Source organism: Adiantum capillus-veneris, chromosome 12 (genome assembly GCF_014529385.1).
Source record: "Adiantum capillus-veneris isolate H3 chromosome 12, ASM1452938v2, whole genome shotgun sequence".
In the NCBI taxonomy this organism is placed as follows: Eukaryota; Viridiplantae; Streptophyta; class Polypodiopsida; order Polypodiales; family Pteridaceae; genus Adiantum; species Adiantum capillus-veneris.
Window position 1 is genome coordinate 142,090,363 of NC_140942.1, and position 20,929 is coordinate 142,111,291.

General features: G+C 44.9%; 1 protein-coding gene across 3 annotated transcripts in view; it reads right to left on the reverse strand.

Moving 5' to 3' along the window:
* Positions 1–589: 589 nt before the first annotated feature.
* The window catches only part of LOC147446617 (ATP binding microtubule motor family protein), a 131,121-nt gene continuing 110,781 nt past the window's right edge, over positions 590–20,929 (reverse strand). The window contains exons 14-20 of one of the 3 annotated variants that reach the window (XM_086525818.1): positions 7,891–8,003; positions 7,731–7,796; positions 6,924–7,084; positions 1,513–1,842; positions 1,239–1,314; positions 1,070–1,155; positions 590–894 (exon numbers count right to left, since the gene is read on the reverse strand). In XM_086525818.1, the coding sequence (XP_086381944.1) occupies positions 726–894; positions 1,070–1,155; positions 1,239–1,314; positions 1,513–1,842; positions 6,924–7,084; positions 7,731–7,796; positions 7,891–8,003 (1,001 nt within the window). In that variant the 3' untranslated portion in view covers positions 590–725. Of the gene's footprint in view, positions 1,156–1,238; positions 1,315–1,512; positions 1,843–6,656; positions 6,768–6,923; positions 7,085–7,730; positions 7,797–7,890; positions 8,004–20,929 lie in introns of those variants that run through there. The other 2 variants (XM_086525817.1, XR_015189898.1) reach the window with 2 other exon arrangements.

Genomic DNA, 20,929 nt, shown 5'->3' on the forward strand with positions numbered 1-20,929 from the left:
CAATGTTTTAACCTCCTTTACAACAGACTAAAAAACCATCACCATCAATGAAGCTCAGAACATTCATTGCAAATATAGGCTCAAATGAATATCTAGTTGGATGGTGAAGGGAAGAAAGAAGAGATAAGGTATCAAAGATAGACAATACACACATCAAAGCCACAAAAGGACTACATCTCAAACCACACTTTAATTGAGATTCCTTGCACAAAAACTAGGTACAACCAGTTTGACTAGCCGATCATTGTGTAGAGATGGTAGTTCTACATATGACACTCCAAATGCTGTATAATCTTGATCACCTATGGAGCCACTTTATGATAATGCCTTTGTTTAAAGCATTTGAGCAAACACGCCATTGACGAGATAAAAGAAATTCTCCACATTCAAGTTGAGAGTGAATTGGATACCAACAGTTTGCAAAGACTGCTATGCAATGTGAGATTTTACCCTTGTGGATGAAATTTATGAGCTTCCATGGGCTGAAATTTTATTCAAGGCTTGGCTAGTTAAAACACAAACAATGCAATGCTTCATTAAGCACTAGCTGATAAGAGACAGACTGCCAAATCTGATCGATTGGCAAAAATTGAGAATGAAAGGGCTTAATTGAAGCATAATGGACGGGAGATTTTATACATGATTGGATGTGTGATATGTTCAACCTTGCACTTCAATATGGTATGCCTTGTGATTATGACAGTGCAAGGAAGGCCAGTGCTGCTCTAAAGCACCTCTTCTTTGCCCTCCATGAGCATGCACCTTCTAGAGATTGTGCATGGTGCCAAGTCCAATCCAAGAGATAGTGCATGCTTGTCATTACCAATGCTCATCTTTAATAGTATTTCATAATCATAAGCCTGACGCAACATGGGAATACCATATGGAAAAAACCTGGAAGTCCATGTCTTACATGGAAGGGGAGAAAAAAAAAGAGAGGTGATGTGAAAGCCAGATTTTGGATAGCTATTGTTGTCATTAATGCCAACCCTTGGACAAGGCTACAGAGTTTAGTTACTTGCGGTACAACATTGCCTTGGCTTCTTCCGCAGGCTTCATACTCCACTACCTGTTCTGATGAGTTAGTAGATAGGCTAAGGTGCCAACCCTGCTTCTAGGGCTCCCTTCATGGGACTTGGGTTCATCTACATTGGCCTGCAATACATCAAACAGCATAGACACAAGATCAGTGACCATTGTTTTCCAAAGCTACAGCATTCACAAAGGGCCCTCCTTACATCTGCCAATGCCAAGTCAGCTCTCAAAGTGGGGCCGGCATGCAGTGACAGAGCTGAAAGTGGCTGAAGTCTTCTCCTGAACCAAGAGCGTAAAAGAGCAGTTAAATCTTACAATTTATCAATGCAATCCTTCCTTGTGCAAATGGGTATTTCAAGCAACTCTACACGCACTCTAGCAACATCCCCATGTGAATGATTATGTCATGTTGCCATATAATTCCACTAAAACAAACAGTTCATTGCAGGTTCACAAAGATCAGATAAATGGAACCACCTCTTTATAGCAGCATCTGGTTTGGCCAATTTTGTGGAGATAATGGCCGACGAACATGCATTCTCCTTGTTACCAGGAGCTTCAACGCCCGAATTCACATGAAATGTAGTTGGCTTTACAGCTCTGTCCACCTCTTTAGTTTCCATGAGATTTTCCTTTGAGAGAGCCTCTACTTGAAACCCAGCTTGAGCATGTCCCACAGCTTCAGCAACAGTGCCTGCTTGTATTACTCCATAGAAGTGCCTTTTCCTATCGGAAATCGTTCTTTTAGACAAAGGAACCCATATTCCATCCACATTCATTTTTCCAGAGACAACAGCCAAACAGTATCTGTCACAGAGGAAAGAGAAAACAAAAAGTTGTCATCTCTTGATCGTCTCTCTTTCCTACGGCTGCTAAATCTCTCTCTCTCTCTCTCTCTCTCTCTCTCTCTCTCTCTGAAAATGGTATAACCTTTCTATCACCCAAGTGTGGTAGATTGGTTATGCCATTTCCCTCTTGAATAACAGGTCTTGAGTTCAATTCTCCTCATCGGATAAATATTTAAGGTCTCTTGGGATAGTTTCCTACAACGTTAAAATTCTCTTCTTCTTCTTCTTCTTCTCTCTCTCTCTCTCTCTCTCTCTCTCTCTCTCTCTCTCTCTCTCTCTCTCTCTCTCTCTCTCTCTCCCTCTCTCTCTCTCTCTCTCTCTCTCTCTCTAGAGCTGCCACTCGACACCCGGAGGAGATACTACCACAGCAGAGCTCGTCGTCTCACACCAGAGGCACACTGGGCGACCGAGCGACTGAGCTGGGAAGATCCAGACGCCCACGACTGCGGAGGACTACATAGCATCGGCGGAGGCTGCATCAGAGGATTCGGATCACTTTGGCTCGACATGCACGACGCCCGGTCAGACTATTGACCATGGAGGAGATTGATGAGATCCGCCAGCGACCGATGCTGGATCTCTTGTGATCTAGCTATCCCAGCTAGCTGCTTAGTTCACACCTAGTAGTTTAGGATTCCATAGTATTTTATTGTGACATTTGTCATTTCATTTTTGTCATACTCTGACTTTGTATCAGATCCACCACATTGTAACTTTCTGGTCTCATAGGTCACTTTGGCCTTTTGAAGACGTTAATATAACATTTCATTTCATTTCTCTCTCTCTCTCTCTCTCTCTCTCTCTCTCTCTCTCTCTCTCTCTCTCTCTCTCTCTCTCTCTCTCTCTCTAACAGTTTTGCAGACAATAGCGGATTGTCTTTAAACCTAAGTAAAACCAAGGTTATGGTGTTTAACACCACACCATAGTGGATCAGGAGATCAGCACCGACTTTCACATATGAATAGGAGATTGTAGAGTATACAGATGCATACACTTACCTTGGGGTTGTCTTCATGGTTACAGTGAATGGCCATTTTCAGGTCTCAGTTCCCCGTTAACATATCCCCATTTCCCGTTCCGGATCCCTGTTCCGTGTTTCAGACGTGAGTATCTGAAACAGGGAATGGCATTTCATGCAGGTTGCCGTTCCGCGTTCCTCGTGCCAATTTCCTGTTCCAGGTAACTATGGTTGTCTTCACTGGGCCGAGGTTTTCTTTGGGCAGAGCAACAGACTAGACTGACAGAGCTTATGCGGCCTTGGGAGGCTTGGAGAGGATGTGTTCACAGTTCAGTTCCAAGAACCTCCGACAGAGTTATGGCTCTTTAATACTTTAGTAGCCTCAGCTATGTTGTATGGGGTGCAGATATGGAGACCTTCTGTAGGCTAAGATGGTTGGAGATGTATGGAGAGACCCTTGGTATCTATGATCTCTCGATTGATCAGAGCCAAGGCCTCCGTACCCCACGCTATCATTCGAGGAGAGCTAGCTGCCCCTCCTATAAAGATTGCTGCGCTTACCAGATCAGTCTCCTTTGTGTACAGCTACTACTACAGACAGATATGCTAGACTCGCCATTGCTCTTCAAGGGGACACTTCACGCCGGTATTCACAGATGACATCATGGTTTCAGATGCATGGCTTCACCATGGATAAGCTGCCCCCTTTCCAATACTCTCTTCAGACACCCTGAATGTCTCTTACACGGGTGGAGATTACTAGACTCATTTGTTAGGACCTGATCCAACTAGGTACAAGGAGGACATGGATACAGCCACCACAGAAGTTAGCGAAGATGGCTTTCTATCGAGAGCATCCTCTCCACCTCACAAGAGATGGGTTTGTGATTCGACTCAGCTACATGGATACACATGTCTCATGGTTTGCGGTGTGCCATTGGTCAATACGCACATACTCACATCAGATGGAGATTGAGAATGGTAGATTCAGAGGGATACCATCAGACAGCAGGATATGCCCCTTATGCCAGCTAGAGCCAGAGACAAAGCTACATTACATATGTCATTGCACAGTGTATTATGAGATTCCGGGCCGTTCCACTGCTTATTGCACATCCATACAGTCACAGCTTGTAGTAGTTGTATTTTTTGTTTCAGTTCTTTTGATTTCGGACATGGTATCGACAATAAGGTTAGTGGTTAGTAGTTAGTAATTATCACTAAGAAATATTTACAAAATCATTCACCAAATGGTGAGATATATGATGAGAAAAGTTAGAGAAGAGATGTGCTTGTAAAGAGAGGTTGAAGCTTTGGAGAAGTTGACATTCACCTCTTTACAGCACCGGTAGAAGAAGCGGTTAGTATGGCGAAGTAGCGCGTGTCGATGAAGCTATGTTATCTTCAAACCTTGGAAAATTCATGATAAAACCTTCATTTGCAGAGGTTAACCTTGGATTTTTGCTGATTTTTTGAAGTTCTTTACAAAGATGAATAGAGTATGGTAATATGGACATATATGTAGAGAGAAAGGGAGACACATAGGGTGTAGAAATGGAGGATGAAGGCTATGGAGGTGTGAGACATGTGGCAATGGTGAAGAGGGTGAATTAGGACATGGGAGTTGCATGTTTGGGAGTGGGAAGGAGAGGGAGGAGTGTGTGTGAAAGAGGAAAATGATAAAGTGGAAGAGGGAGTGTGGCTGCATAGCATGGACAAACTGGGGTCCACCAATAAAATCATAGCTCACAGCTCGTAGCTCAAAAAAATATGAAAAAATTTGAGATAAAAGTTAAACTCACGAGCTACAACTTTTGTTTGTATCACCTTGTGATCTTTAAAAATTCAACAAAACCGACTGTTTTTTCCACTGCACAAGGTCCTTGTGAGGTTCTTCTTTGGATGATTCTTTTGAATACCTCCAAGAGTGAGCTCCCCATGGTGCATGCATGCATTCCACATACCCTTGACGTTATTTGGTAAGTCTATAATTGAAGATATTGTTGAGATCATGATATAAGTGAATAGTACAACTAAAAAAATCAAACATTTAGGGGTCTTAAAAAATATGTACATGTCAAATATAAATAATATAGGTGGAAAAAATATAAAGGGATCAAAATAAATCTCTCTCACTATAAGTCTACCATAAAAAGATGAATATTTTTGGTGTTCTAATTTATGAGAGTAAAAGAGAATAGATGTAGGAAGGAAAAATCACAATAGTGAAAAAAATATACACATAAATAAAACTAGTTTTTTTGGATTTTTGTTGGGATGGAGTTACACCAAAAATAAAAGAAGCTTGCATGAAATTATTTTTAAATGGAATAAAGAGTATGCAAAATGATAAGAAAAAATATGTTAATGGTGAGTCAATGTACATAGCATAAATAACACACCATAGGTAGAAATATTTGAATAAATACCAAAATAATTATGAAAAATCATTTTATTTAGACCCTATATACAATGAAATATTTACAAACAAATGGGTCATAATATATTTTATTTTTTTGATTTTATTTATTTTTCTGGCTCAACTAACCCAGTGACTAGCTAATTAAGGGTTTTTAAGAAGATATGGGAAAAGTCTCTTAACTCACACACACCTATATACAGTGAAATGGTAGGGATAGCCACAGTGTTTGGATGATTTTGGTAGGGTGGGTTAACTCACTATGGCTATTACGGAGAGCCGAAAAACGGCTATCAATGCCTAGTTGTGGATTTGTTGCATCCTAGCTGCATACCTACTAGGTGGTGCCATGTTTTCTCTTTGGATGGAGCTTCTCTCCCTGAGGTGATAGGTGGCTCCAGGCATAGATGGAGGTGTAGAGGCCACCCCCACCCGGCTGCGATTTCCCGCCGTTACTCCGAACCATCATAGTCAAAGGCATGGCACTTTCCTAGCCCCACTGCGTACTTCTTGACAACGTGGGGGGTAGAGATGATGTGCTCACCAGTGCAGTTTCAAGAAGTGCAAAGAATTTGTGCTTTTTTAACGGTTTAGTCACATCTACTACAATATATGGCATAGAAGTATAAAACCCTAGTGTGGGTCATCACCAGTAAATAGGACCAGGCTAATGATGGATGGAGACCAATGGAGCAGCACTTTGTCACTATGATATTTAGGGTGATCCGGAGCAAAGGCTCTATGAGATTGGTAGAGTGGAGATTGGAGCAGCATCTATCATAGTGGAGACACCACCCATATCAATGTCAATTTCTTCTCTTATCGTGAGCCGATTCCAGATCAGCCACCTCCTCAAGCAGGATATTACACAGCTTGATATTAGCACGGCATGGCTCACACCTACACAATGAGCTAACTCGCTCCTCAAGAAGAATATTACACAACTTGATATTAAGGCATCGCTTACAAGTTACACCTACACGAGAGCTAGGTACCAAAATGTATTTCTGTAGAGGGCATCTTCTCCATACTACTAAGGATGGATTTATTCGCCTGTGAATCTGAGATATATAGACGCTTTTTTCTCACTTGGACTCAGATGTGCCATTGGTCGAATAGGCATTTCCTCACTACAGATGGAGACTTTAAAATTGTGTTTCTACCTTTGTTCTAAATTGGCACGTTCAACCACAATAAGTAAACGTTTAGATAGAGTAAGTAACAACTGAAACTTGTAATCTAGTTTCTATCCCACTCTAGAGATGCAACCATAATCAATACTAGCATTTACAGCATAAGCGATTGTTTGAGATGTAAACAGAAGAGCCGAATTATTATAAATGAGGCACTAAGCTAAATCAAAACCCATATCGAGAGTCAAAAGGCTTGAACTGACCATCAAGGAAAGATAAAGTTGTACAACATGCTGAAAGTCAACAACACTCAAGGTAGTAATCCACACAGCTAAAATATCATCACCTCCATCATAAATAGTATCCAGCTAATTCTGCATTCCTCATGCCATCAATGCCCCACATTAGATGAATAAATGCACAATGCCATAAGCAACAAAGTTCACACATAGACACAGGTAGCACATGCCTTTGAACAAATAACTACACCATGAGTTAGACCTTCAGTGATTCATCACAGACTAACAAACCTTAAACAGTTTTCTCGCTGATGCGTGTATTTTCTTGCGAAGTTGCTGATATCAAGTACCCCACAATATCTTGCAAGTAGTTCAGATAGCTTTGAGCCTTTCGGAACCTCCACAACCCACAAGTCTTGTACAAGATCTGTCAGAGAAACCTCCAACATCTCCTAAAGAATTTTAATCAATACAGCACATGAGTTCGCATAAACATTCTTACTATCAAGCATGTGTCAAGAACAACAAAACCAGAAAACCTATACAAAATTCAAAACATTCAAGAGACAATTGAGAGCGAGCTCTGAAGAAGCTTTGAGAGCTTGATGCGCATTAATCTAAGTTGTACTATCAAATGATTTGAGCTATACAATGCAATAGTCGTTCAAATAGAGGGTATAGCCAGCAGTTTCTTGTAGTCATCCACTTTTGTCACTTATAACAGCCTTCATGCACAGGGCATGTGTGTCTCACCAAGAAGAAAGGGATGCTGCTCACTATGGGCATATAGAGTTCACTAGGAAGCAAGGGATATTGGGGCAGATCTTCTTGGTTATTGAAATAATCTTCTCAGGAATGGAAACGGGTGTGTAGTTTAGTACCAAGACATTTCTTTCTCTGAAGAGGCCACTAGTAAACAGGCAATAACAAGAAGGGAGTCCTTCCATCTTTAAAATGCTCCAAAATTACATGAATGTTTACTGTACAAGTCCTATCTGCTCGACTTACTGTATCACAAAATTGTTTGATAAATATTTCCAACAAATCAGAAAACTATTAACATGACTACATGCTCTTGTGCAAGTATAAAAGCCTTACCTCTAAATCATGACCAATTGGCCCAAGTGTTCCAATGTGGCTAGGAGAACCGGACTGACAATCGACCTAAAGAAAAAATACATACTTTTCTCAGCTGTTAAGATGCAAATATTGTGTCGTGTGTTTCTTTAATCCAAAATCAAACATTCAATTAACCAACTTGTTGAAGAACATGGCCATTGTCTTCTTCACTGAATACTTTGCTTTCTTGGATCAAAGCAAGAGCTAGCAGTTTTCCTTTCTGGAAATTGGACGTTTCATCTTTATTAGTGCCTGAAGAGCAAGTAAACATCAAATGGCCAGAGGTAGAAAAAATGAAGAAAACAAACACATCCGGGAAAAACAAAGAATATCGCATTCAATAGACATAAACAGAAACAAATATGTCTGATTAATGCCAGAAAACATCTAGATTGGCCACTGAGACACGTTGGTGTACGATGTGCCATGTCTGTTTGCATCAAGGATACACAAGAACTAATACAAATTAATGCCATATGCAAATTATGATCAGCAAAAGAGGAGAATTATATCCATCTTCACTAGAGGAGAAAAAGTACATCATGCTTCTTTCTTTTGGGTGGTGATGGTGGGGCAACACAACTATGCCTATCTTTGAATTGTGGTGCCGGTGAACTAGCCACAGTGTCCGCTTGACCACCACTCCCTCTATCTGCCAAGTGTCCTGGACTACTAGTACCATTGTCCAGGCAAGAGCCCACTGATTGTGAACCGAAGGCCAACTGTAACTACTGTGCATGTCCTGTGATGTAGCCTGCTACAGGTTGCCCGCCACAAGACGCCTCACCATCCCAAAGAGTGGTGATATGTACATTGGGAAGTCGTAAAAAACTGTGGAAACTATTGATGCTATAAATACAATGGGGGCGGAAAGAAAGGCGGGTATGGGAATGGAGGCCATGTATATGGAGCTAGATAGGGGCCAAAGTCTAGATGAGGGTACATTTGATAATGCTCTCTTGCCCTGTGAGCAAATGGAGAGGAGGGAATATTAGAGACAATGGGAGCGGGTACCTGATAGCCTGGGAAACCATCAAGAGGAGAAGCATAAATTGACAAGGATCACTTTGTAAAAGAGGCGATACATGGCCCCACAAACTGAGAAGATGCCAAGGGCGAATGAAGAGACGCTCTAGTCACAAGCCTCTTTGCACCATGAGAAACAATAGTAGCATCGATGACATTCTATGCGGATATTGACACATCACCAACACTAGTAGCGACAATAGTAGGATGTGCATTGGAATGTAAGAGTGAAGACTATGAAACAGCAACAAACCGAATGTACATGAACGCATTTAGGACACACATAGCCACCACAAGAGTTTGGTCTTGGACAAAGGACAGTTCGTTGGCCTCTCTAAGCTGCATATTTAGAGTTTTGACTACATGTTTGAGATCCTTCACTTGTCTGTTCAGAATTCTCACTCTATCCTGTGACTATGCAATCAATGTATCTCTCTCCATGACGGTGACATAAAAGCACGTTTCGCAGCCTTGAAACCTTGAAACATGCAAGATGTTTGGACGAAACAACCGAAACACGGAACTTGTTTCAGGTCACACATTTCGCAGCCTTGAAACCCCGAAACCCCATTAACCCTTGAAACGTTTCGATGAAACAGCCGAAACACGAAACTTTTCAAAAAAATTCAGCTTGTGAGGTTTAAACCTTTCTACCAATTGAACCTTTGAGGTTTAAACCTTTCTAACAAGAGCTTGTATTCAACTAGTTTTGGGTAATATGTAGGTACATAATGATACAAAATACAAAGTGTTTGAAGACACAAACAAAAGATATATTTGGGCTTTTTCTCATGCAAGCAAATTAATATTTTGTTTTTTTGTTTTTTTTAAGCTTCCAACAAACAGGCCACTCGATCTCTCTATCACCACCTTCCTTTGTCTCTCTAAATGTACGTATGTGTGCACCTATACTTAAACATACATGCACACATCTAATATGTTTGTGCTTATGAATATAGATGTGAGTGTGCACTATTCACATACACATATGCGCGCGCACACACACATACATAGGTATACGTGTTTTCCTTTTTTCCTCCCCATAAACGAAAAGTTGTTAAGAAGTGCACAGTGCGACTACGAAAGCGACGGGTCTCTGACTGTAAGGATTCGTAGCAAAATCAAGCAACACGTTGATGATTCGAAGCCAAAAACACACTCAAATAGAACAAAACTCCAACCATGAAAGCTCCACTTTGAGAACGAACCAAGATTAACTCAAAACTCTTGTGTGTGAAGATTAGGTGTAGCCTCGCTCCCAATTGCACAGATGCAGTGCTCATTCGACCTATTAAAAACCCTAAATTTACGCTTCAATTCTTCGTCCTGCATTTCATGGAAGCTTCAGTACTTCATTGAAGAAGCCCAAATAGTTATTTAAGGAGGGGAAACCCTAATTGGAGGCCTTACAACCTCAACCATGTAGTGGAAGCAGCACGGGACTGCACTAGCTCCCTGTAAAGGAATGGTTGTATCTCCTTGCTTATATAACCAAATGAGCTCATTCTTGGCTCTAAAACTTCCCTCTCTACTTAGGCAACAACGGCACCATCGTTGATGTGGCATTTTGTAGCAGGCTACAGTGTCAGTGTCACTTTCACAGGACACACAGTTAGTACAGTTGGCCAAGGCTGGTTCACACTGGACGGACTCTCTTGCCTGGGCACTGACACGTGGCAGGGGATACGGACAGCGGTCTAGTGGACATCGTGGCCAGGTCACCACCGCTCAATTTGGGGATAGATTTAGATGGCTGACATTTATTAGCCGTTGGTGGCTCTTTATGGTTGTACATATGAGTAGTAGCTGTTGGGTCATCGGATCATCTTCTAGCTCTATGGTCCAGCGTCGTCGTTAGGAGTAGCGAGTCTATACACACAGCAAGTCTTCACCATCCCTGCACATCTGAGCCTCGACACCCCATCGTACCTGTGAGTCCGGGGCTGGAGGTGAGTGTGCTGTTACACCAGAGTCTGTATCAGTTCTTTGAGATAGTGGAGTCATATGTTGTAGTCTACTGATGTTGTGTCTCTATGAGCTCAGTTGTTGTCTATTGTTCCTTTGTTTCTAGTCTGTTTTGAGTGAGATTGTCACGCACATTGCACTGAGAAGCACCCACTCTAGAGAGCACGACACACTATTCGCGCTACAAGTACTCTCATTTTGGCGATCACGGTGGGACCTCAATTGAAGTCTCACTCTCTGTTGAGAATACAAACAGTGAAGCTAGTGGGTTTTTACCTAGCTTCGTCTACCTTGCCTTGCACTGTGTAGTCTGTTGGTCTGGTATCCTCTCGCCCTGGTCCCTCGTCCCTAGACTAGTCCTTCCTCGACCGTGGTCTAGTCCTCTAGTCACTTGCCTGGTCTAGTAGAGTCTAGACTTGTCTTCAGCCAGTTAAAGCAATTAAGGGTCTTGTATCTCTATGTAGGGGTCGTGGTCATAATAGTGAAGATGCTTATTTGGTACTCTTTCCATCTACCTTGGATGGCTTAGAAGAAAAATGGTACAGTGAGTTTGCACAGAACCAGTTTGCAAGTTGGGCAGCTCTAAGACAACAGTTATGTGTAGCATTCAGGCCAAGTGACTACCAGGACAAGGTTTTGGATGAGTTGGCCAACATGGTGCTCCAGCTAGAGGAGACTTTTGCAGAACTTATGACTAAAACCAAGTCTCTGGTTGCCAAGCTTCCCCAGCAACCCAGTGAATTTATGGTTAAGAGGTGGGTGAAGAGGACGCTTCCCAAAACTTCTCAGCAAAAACTCCGAGAGAGTCTCCGACCCGACGCCACTATGGAGGAGTTCGTCCCTGCTGCTACTAGGATAGAGGGGGCTAGGAAGTTGTTCAACAACTCCCCTCACATAGTGACCCCCTCTACCTTTTCGTAAAGTCCTACTGATCTATTGACTTCTTTACGTAGAAAACTTGAAGCTTAAAACTACAACACGCTCTTCAAGAGGAGAAATCAATCTCTCTTCGACAGGAGAAACCATCACATCTTAAGGCTGTGGATCAAATCAAGAGAGAGCTAGAAGAGCTTCGGTCTCAGCAGGAGACTAAGGCTATGGTATGGTGCAGCTCGTGTCGCTCTCCAGGACATCCTCCACAGGATTGTCCCCTCGGGCTTACTGCCACTTCTGCGAAAAGTCGGGGCAGGAAGACAAGGATTGCTACTATATCAAGGGATTGCGGCAAATACAACAAAGTCTAGGTCCTTCTCTCCAACAAGGGATCGTACCTGCATCCAACATGGTTTCACCCTATGGCCATCAAAACCCGATGCCACCTCTGCTGACAACACCTCCTATGCAAGCTATGCAAGGTATGCAAGACAACTTTGCATCCCCCAGCTTTTATCATGCTAGTACTCCTTCAGTTCCCCAAAGCTTCTACACTTCAGCATCCGGCCCCGTGCAGCAAGGGCCGAGACCACCTCGCCCCTCCAATAGACCAATTTTTTGGTACAGGTGCGGGGACTATGGACATTATCAGAGCAAATGTCCATTGCCAGAAGGGTCCCGTCCTTGCCGACACTGCCCTGAAGCTAAGGATCACTATAGTAAGGACTGCCCAAAACAACATGCATCCACATCTGCAAGCACAAGGGCGATCCAGCAGGAGTTTACATTCCCACAGGTTAACCTCATCATAGTAAGCACCATTCCACAGGCCCCGCCTTCCACTCTTGTAGTTGCCTGTCGCGACAGGTTGAAGCAGGTGGAAGAGCCGACTGGTGTGCTCACACGGACACAGAGACCTGCTCTTGGTCTCAGCCTCCCTGGGGGTCCAATTTTTTCATCTCCAGTCACACAAATGAGTCAAACTCCCTTAGTAGCCGACAAACCAGCAGGTAGTGCCAAGAGCCAACCTACCTCTCTTCTATGAGATATTGGTGGTGCTTTCATGGAAGCAATAAAGGACTTGCAGAAGCTTAAGATGCCAGAGCAAAATCTAATCAAAAGAGAGAAGCCTACATGAGAGTCTATCTTGAAAAATACCTTTCAACAAGTGTTACTGTACAACATGCTTCGACTTGATGCAAATTTGAGTAGCGACACCCTTTCCATCATCCAGTCTCTGTATCCTAGTGCAGGACCTAGTGGTAGGCACCTACCTGTGCATCCCTTAAAGTCCTACATGATTTCTTATCCAGCTGCTCCGCTCACCGACTACAACAGTCCTCGTCTCACTGTGTCTATTTATGGGCATCAGTTCTCAGGCGTCATAGTGGATGGTGGATCTGAGATCAATTTGATCTCATAATTTACTATGTTGGCCTTAGGTCTGCAGCCTACCCGCCTTACTCCATTCACTGTTACATTGGCAACCAGAGGACATTCTACCCTGTGGGCGTAGTAGAGAAGTCGCCTCTGATGGTACAAGACTTCACATTTAGCTTGGATTTTGTGGTAGTCAGTTTTCCTCAGGTAGAGGGAGGATTTCCTTTGCTTATTCGTAGACCATGGTTGCGGCATACTAAGGCACTTCACGATTGGGGAAACGACGCCATGTGGATACATACTCCTGGCTCCCCCATGCAACCAATTCTGCTTGAAGGAGGTATGGATCCAGTGGTTCATCACATCTCATTTTCAGTAGAGTAGAACCCCGACCTTGAGCAGCCCATCCCACCTGACGGGTCTGACGAAGACCTGTTGCAGTGGCTGGAAGCTACCACATCGATGTCGTGCTATGTAGTCTCTATTCAAGCCTCACCTGTGCATGTAACACTCTCTCTCCCAGCTCCTCAAGCCGATGCCAGTGTCCCAAGCCCTACAGCCGAAAGTGTGCCAGTCAAAGAAGTGGGTTAGTCCCTGACGACTATGATTCGAGTGTTCGTCTAATGGAAGCCGTCGGCCTTGGTGAACCTATAAAACATCACCGAAGGAGGAAGAAATCTCCTTTGCATGAGCTCGCCAATGTTCCACCACTTCCTCTAACATCTCCCAGGGCTGAATCCCCGCCCACTCAAAAGCACTCTACTATGTCTGTGTCTGAAGATGTACCTTTCGAGGAGCTTCCACCAGGATGGTTACATAAGGAGTATGCATAGTTTCCAATCGATCAAACACCAGCCTATGATGTCTCGAAGATCCAAGAGGCAGCCCAGTTTTCATCTTCCGAAGCACCCTTCCAGTTACACCTCTTGACCCGGTCAAAGAAGTCAACCTGGGCGACCCTGACAACCCTCAGTACGTCCTGTTAGCAGCCTATTTATGAGAGCATTCTGCACAACTTCATCAGGTAGTTTCTTTTATACACTCTTTCAAGGATGTTTTTGCTTGGTCCTACAAGGATTTGGAAGGGATCCCACGAGAATTAGGTGTCCACACTATCCCTCTGGTTGGAGGGGCTAAGCCTGTCAGAGGCCGAGCTTACAAGCTCAACCCAAAGTATGTAGAGGCTGTCAAGTCAAAGCTCGAAAAAATGCAAGAGGCAAGGATCATTATACCTGTGGAGCACTCTGAGTGGTTATCCCCCATGTTGATAGCGCCCAAGAAGCAGTCCAATAAAATCTGTGTGCGTAGATTACCGCGCTCTAAAAAAGGTAACTATCCCAGATGGTTTTCCCACACCTTTCACTGAGCCTGTGCTAGAAGATGTAGTAGGGCATGTATTGTACAGTTTCATGGATGGGTGAAGTGGATACAATCAGTTGGGCATCCATCTAGGTGATCAGCTTAAAATGGCCTTCATAACTCCCTGGGGTATTTTTATCTACACTAGAATGTCGTTTGCATTGAAAAACGCTCCATCTTCCTTCAATCAAGCAGTATATCTCGTAATCCTGTTCTTCACTTACGAATCATCTTCGCATCTTCATGGACGATTTTTCGACCTTCTCAAGTGCTCAATGTTCAACCCCAGTGGAAAATCTAGAGGAGCACCTCGCTCAACTCGCTGCTTTTTTCCTCAGGTGCAGAGAGGCACGCCTAAAGCTCAATCCTAACAAATGGCATTTTTTGGTCACGGAGGGCACACTGCTAGGCCAGAGAAGATCGTGGCCATCTTAAAGTTACCACCTCCCATCAACCCAAGAGGTGTTCAAAGCTTTGTAGGCCACACGGGCTATCATCACAGGTTTATACAAATGTATGCATAGGTGGCTGAACCATTGAACCGACTCACTAGTGCTACTGTACCCTTTCAATGGTCAAACCCTGAGGCTGAAGCATTTGAATATCTCAAAAAGCGCCTAACTGAAGCACCTATTTTAGTGGCTCCAAATTGGTCTCTCCCTTTTCATGTGCATACCGATGCTAGTCAACTATCTATGGGGACTGTGCTGACTCAACCTAGTAAGGAGTACAACCTGGATCGCACCACTGGAAGGCAAGGTTCGGCTATGGTGTATTCTTTATAGAAGTTGCGTCATTACTTGTTAGGGGTTCACTTCAGTATCATCACGGATCATCATGCGCTACGCTATCTTTTGAATAAACCCCAAGTTGCAGGAAGAGTCTGAAGGTGGCTACTGATATTCCAAGAATTCGATTTCAAAGTTGTTCTTAGGCCACGCAAGCGGCATGTCATGGCCGACCATCTCTCGCATACATACAGGTGAGCCCGATACTGGGGTTGATGATGACTTTCCGGATAGTCATCTGTTTAAGGTTGACACGACCCCGAATGGTACGGAGATGTTCTACATCTGCTCTCTACAGGCCTATATCCTGAGAATGCTTCTCCCTTGCAAAAAAGAAGACTATTGCTGAAGTCTAGACCCTTCTCTTTGATTGGCGGACAGCTCTACAAATCTGGGCCAGATGGTGTGCTACGCAGGTGCGTCTCCCCTCATGAAGTAGACCACATTCTGGAGGATGCACACAATGGTCCTACAGGTGGCCACTACCCTGGTCACATCACGGCACAAAAAATCTTACAGACCGGCTTATGGTGGCCCTATATATTTAGAGATACTATTGCTCATGTCAAGATTTGTGATATCTGTCAGCGATGTGCGCCCAAGACTAGCAAGCAACCCAATCGCCCTCTGCAGGTATCTATGGCGTGGTTGCCCTTTGAGCGATGGGGCTTGGACTTTGTTAGTCTAGTTACTCCACCTGCTCAACTTGGCAATCATAAGTATCTCCTGGTAGCAACGAATTATGCAACAAAGTGGGCAAAACTGGTGGCTACCATCGACTCTACAACCGCCACTGTCGCAAAATTTTTGTATAAAAATAATTTTTGCAGGTTTGGGTGCCCTCTGGAAATCACCAGTGATCGAGGTAGTAATTTCGTCAACGACCTGATCTCCACACTCCTCACGAACTACAAGATTTTTCATCGCAAATCTTGCCCTTACTATCCTAGAGCAAATGGCCAAGCTGAGAGCACTAACAAAGTGCTAATCGTGCTTCTCAGGAAAGCTTGTCACCTGCATCCAACGTCTTGGGCTCAGGCTATCCACGGCACAATTTGGGCTTATCGCGCCGCATTCAAGGCAACCACTAACTACACCCCCTTCCAGCTAACTTTCGGTCTAGAAGCGATTGCACCATATGAGTTCAACTCGGGTTCAGCAAGGGTGGGAAGTGTTCGCATCACAGCGAGGATTGCTTGCGCAAACTTCTCTCATCTCTCAATGTTAAAAGAAAGCAGAATGTTAGCTTCACATGCTCTCCAAGCCGAACAACTTCGTCGCAAAGAGTGGCATGATCGCCATCTTAGAAAGCCGAAAACAATGCAAGGTTCCCTGGTGCTACTCTATCAAGCGAAGTATGTGAAAAAAGCTAAGAAGCTGGTCCCAGCCTGGCAAGGGCCATTCATGGTACAAGAGATTTTGCCACAGGGGGCTGTCCACTTAGTCACTCTGACACACGTTCCTTTGCCACTGGTAAATGGATCAAGAATTAAGTGCTATCACTCACTTCCCTGACTCTTTAGAAATCTGGGTATTTTTTCCATCCCACCAACAACCTTATGACTATCCAGTCCTGAGCTCTCTCCGGCTTTCCCTTTTCCCTAGTCTCAAGTCTTCCTCATGTCAGTTGCATCTCAGTTGTAATCGGTGTTAGCTTTAAAATTCTCCTCGTTTGACTGAGTGCATCAATTCTCAAACGAGTGCATCAATTCTGCTCTCCTCTCATTGATAGAATTGGGCTTTTTCGAGTCCTACTACGATCCAACGTTATTGCCCTGTTTGTTTCTACTGCATCTCTCTCCTCATGGATTTGTTGAAGGTCCCAGGTTCAGCTCTCATCGATAGATCTTTGGTTTTGGCATTATTCCTAACACGTTGAAACTTGCTCTGCTGTATCTCCCTTCCCCTCTATCTTGTGGTAAGCTCTCACACACACAGATCTAGTTCCTTGCCTTTCTAGTGCGACCTCTTTCGTAGCTTCACTGCTGCTTTACTAGTTCATTGCTCTTCCCCTCGCTCTTACACTTAAATTCAAGTTTGCTAGAAGTGGGGAATGGTTGCTCTAGCCTTTCTGATTGCCAAATCCTAGTTATGGGAAGCATGCAAATTTTATGATGGCAGCACTTTACAACTGCTGTTATCTCCCTTTCTCCTTTCTCTCCTTCACATTACAACTTCAATTCTCTCCTATCTCTCTGGTGCACTATATATCTTCCTTACTTTTCCTGCTAATCACCCTACCCTCCAATTCCATCTAATTTCTCCCTCGCTCTACTCACTAATTCTCCCTCGTCCCTACCCTCTAAACCCCCTCTCACCCCTACCCACTAAAAAAAAAAACCTCGCCCTACCCTCTAGTGCCCTCGCCCCTACCCTAACCAACTCCCCCTCGCTCACCACACCCCCTCGCCCCTACCTTCTATTGCCCTCGCCCCTACCCTCTAAAACACCCCCCTCGCCCCTACCCTCTAAATTAACCCCCTCGCCCCATACCCAACCTCTCCCCCTCGCCCCTACCCTCTAAATTAACCCCCTCGCCCCATACCCAACCTCTCCCCCTCACCCCTATCCTAAACCCATTCGCCCCTACCCTCTAAAATACCCCTCGCCCCTCACCACCAAATTCCCCCTCGCCCCTACCCAACATTACCCCCTCCCCCTAACCACCTCCCCTCGTCCCTACCCATAGAATTCCCCCTCGCCCCTAACCACCTTCCCCTAGCCCCTCACCAATCCCCCTCGCCCCTACCCACCTCCCCCTCGCCCTCCACTCTAATTCCTTGCCCCTACCCTCTAATTTTCTCAACTGTCACCAATCCACCAACCCCTGCCCTCTAATTCCCTCGGCCCTACCTCGAATTTCCCAATCACCCCTATCCAATTGTCCAATCTCGCCTCCTATCTAATACTTGTCGCTACCCTAATCACCCTAGCGGCTACCCTCGTCCTCTCTGCTATCGCCCCTACCCTAACCCCATCCCCTCGCCCCTCCTGCAGGCTATCCCATCACGTTGGAGCTTTCCACGATTTTCAACCAGGCGTATTTCAAAAAAGAACAAGTGCTTTCATGATTTTCAACCAGGCCCTTTTCAGTTTTGCGCGTGCTTGAGGAACACAGCAACGAGTTCAAGCAGAGGCAAGAACAATCCACTATGGCGGGTACAAGCAAGAAGGCTAGGAAGTCTCGCCAGAGACCCATTGAAACATCTAGAAGTTCTACAGAAGAAGATGTGGAAACTTCCACCCATGGCCTCACCGATCTGTCCTCCACTGATCACAGTGATGCGAGTTACAAAGCGTCTGACTCCGGCTCTGTCTCTGACTCGGACTCAGAGTCTCCTAGCCAACAGGAAGATGATGTGAAAAAGAAAAAGAAGAAGTCAATCACGCAGGTGCTCAGGCATCAAATTCCTCAGCCTCCTTCCAAAACTCAAACCAAATTCACTTTGAACTTCCATCTGCAACAGCCTCATCCGTCTCTTCGAGAAGTTTTATCAAAATATCAGCTACATACGCTAGGTCTGTCAGCATTAGCAGAGGCCGATCTGCCTTCTGATGTTCCCATGGATATGGTGCATGAGGTTCTCAAGCTTTCTCCCAAAGTAAGAGGGCACCCACTAACTGCTACATGCGTTGGTCACGCTTTGGGGATAACCTTTCCTGCGGTAAAACCGGCTACGAGAACCTATTCACAACTTTCGAAAGATGCGACCATTGAGGCATGCAAAGAGCTATTTAGTACAAGTCATGCTGACTATGCAAGAAATAAAAAGCTCTAGGCCATTTTCGAGTACTATTTTTTGGTCAGAGCTGTTAAAGTAAGCAAGGGCAGATGTGACGTGCCTACTATATTCTCGCACTGCAAAGGCCTATACTGCCTCATCCACACCATCCCTTGTGGCTTTCATCAAATTCTATCTACCTCTTTACAATCGCGGACAAAACGATTCAGAGCTCAGGTGCAGTCTATGCAATCTAGCTTTCAATGCTTTGCAGCTCCCATGTTGGCCTGGGTCATTAACATATCTGTTAGTCCCATGGATGTGGATGTGGATGTGGATGCGGATATGCGGCGTAAAAGCTCTAGGGCAAAAGGGAAAGATATTGAACAGACAATGGATCTACCCGGGAAGCCTAAGAAAAAGAGGGCAAAGATAGTGAAGGACACAATAGAATCTTTAATATCACTGCCAGTTTCGGAACGCCAGCAGCTTCGAGTGAAGCAACCTATTCGAAGTTCCTCGCATACTCACGCTACTGGTTCGATGGTAAGTTGAGGCGCTGCAAATCACACTATGCATGTCACAGCTATGGCTTCTACAGTGTGTGTTCCTCTCTCTACTGCTGCTATTTTTACTCCTACCACGGTGACTAGCTCCCAAGCGCCAATGGGAGTTGCTTCTTCTCCTATGCCTAGTCCTGCTGCAACCACTCCCACCGTCTCTACTCAGCTAGAGAGGCATGCTCCCAATCCACCACCACGAGCAATGCCACTTGCCACCCCAGTGCCACCAATTGTACCATTTGCTAGCTCTCTTCCGCCGACACTGTTACAAGACCTTCCACAGTGTCGGACTCTACATCACTTTTTCGGCTATCTGAGGATATACTGTAGGAGTCCAAGTGAGTGTTACCAGGGAACGGACTTTTGAGGCCTTGGAACGCCGGAATAGCCTTCCGGCCGGCTTGGGGGGGGGGGGGGGGGCATGGAACGTTTGGGAACGGACAGAGTTCCGACAAGCGGGCTATGACCGGCGGAACGGCCGGGCAGGAACGGACGGGAACGCGCCGGAACAGCCTGAACGGACCGGAACGGCTATCGACGGCGGCTAGAAACGGCAGTTTTATTGAGTTTTAAAAAAAGTGACTATTTGGGACAGCGACGGCCATTTACACCTCCATAGCTTATATAATTGCCCCTTCTTCCCCAACTCTTCACAAATGCATCAAGGTTGAAGGCCCTCTCTCCCTTGCTCTCAACTCTCAAGCCATAGGGCCTCAAGGCTCAAGCTCTCCACCTCTATCTCTCTCTTGGGCTAACCCTCAAGGCTCAAGGCTCAAGCTCTCCTTCTCTCGGTCTCAACTTTCAAGAGGTGAAGCCTCTCTCTCAAGCTCTCTATCTCAACTTCTCATTGCTCAAGCTCTCACGGAATCAAGCCTCTCTCTCTCAAGCTCTCTCTCTCTCTCTCTCATGGATAATCCATGGCCTCTTCTTCTCGTACAACCCCCTCCGTTCATGCGTGCAACACTCAAAAGGCGAAGGAATGGTCGTGGTGGCGTGAAGTGACCTCGGAAGGCACCTTGTCGGCGGCGGGAGGTTCTCGTGCATGGGCATGCAAGCTATGCTCTTACACGCGGAAAGGGGGACATGACAAAGTGAGGGCACACTTTCTTCGAGTGCCGGGAGATAAGGTGAGATTTTGCACCAACGTAACTATCGCGAAGAGGAAGGAGCTCAAGGAAAAGGATCGGCAATTCAACCATAAAGCCAAGCCCGCACGCAAAGGTATTGATCCAAAGACCCTTATTTTCCCTTCTTCCTCTCTACCCGGTTTAGGTGTTGGTGCATCTTCATCGGGTCCAATTCGTCGCCAAAGGACCCTTGCCACCTCTTGGGACCCAAACAAGAAGGAAGAGGTGGATGCGACCGTGGCCCGATTCTTCTATCACGACCATATACCATTTGTCGCAGCGAGGTATGTTTTATGATTTATCAATCTTCCCTCTCATTTCTTCTGTTATCGTCGTTTCCGCCTTTTTGATACTAACCTCTTCTATGTTTGATCG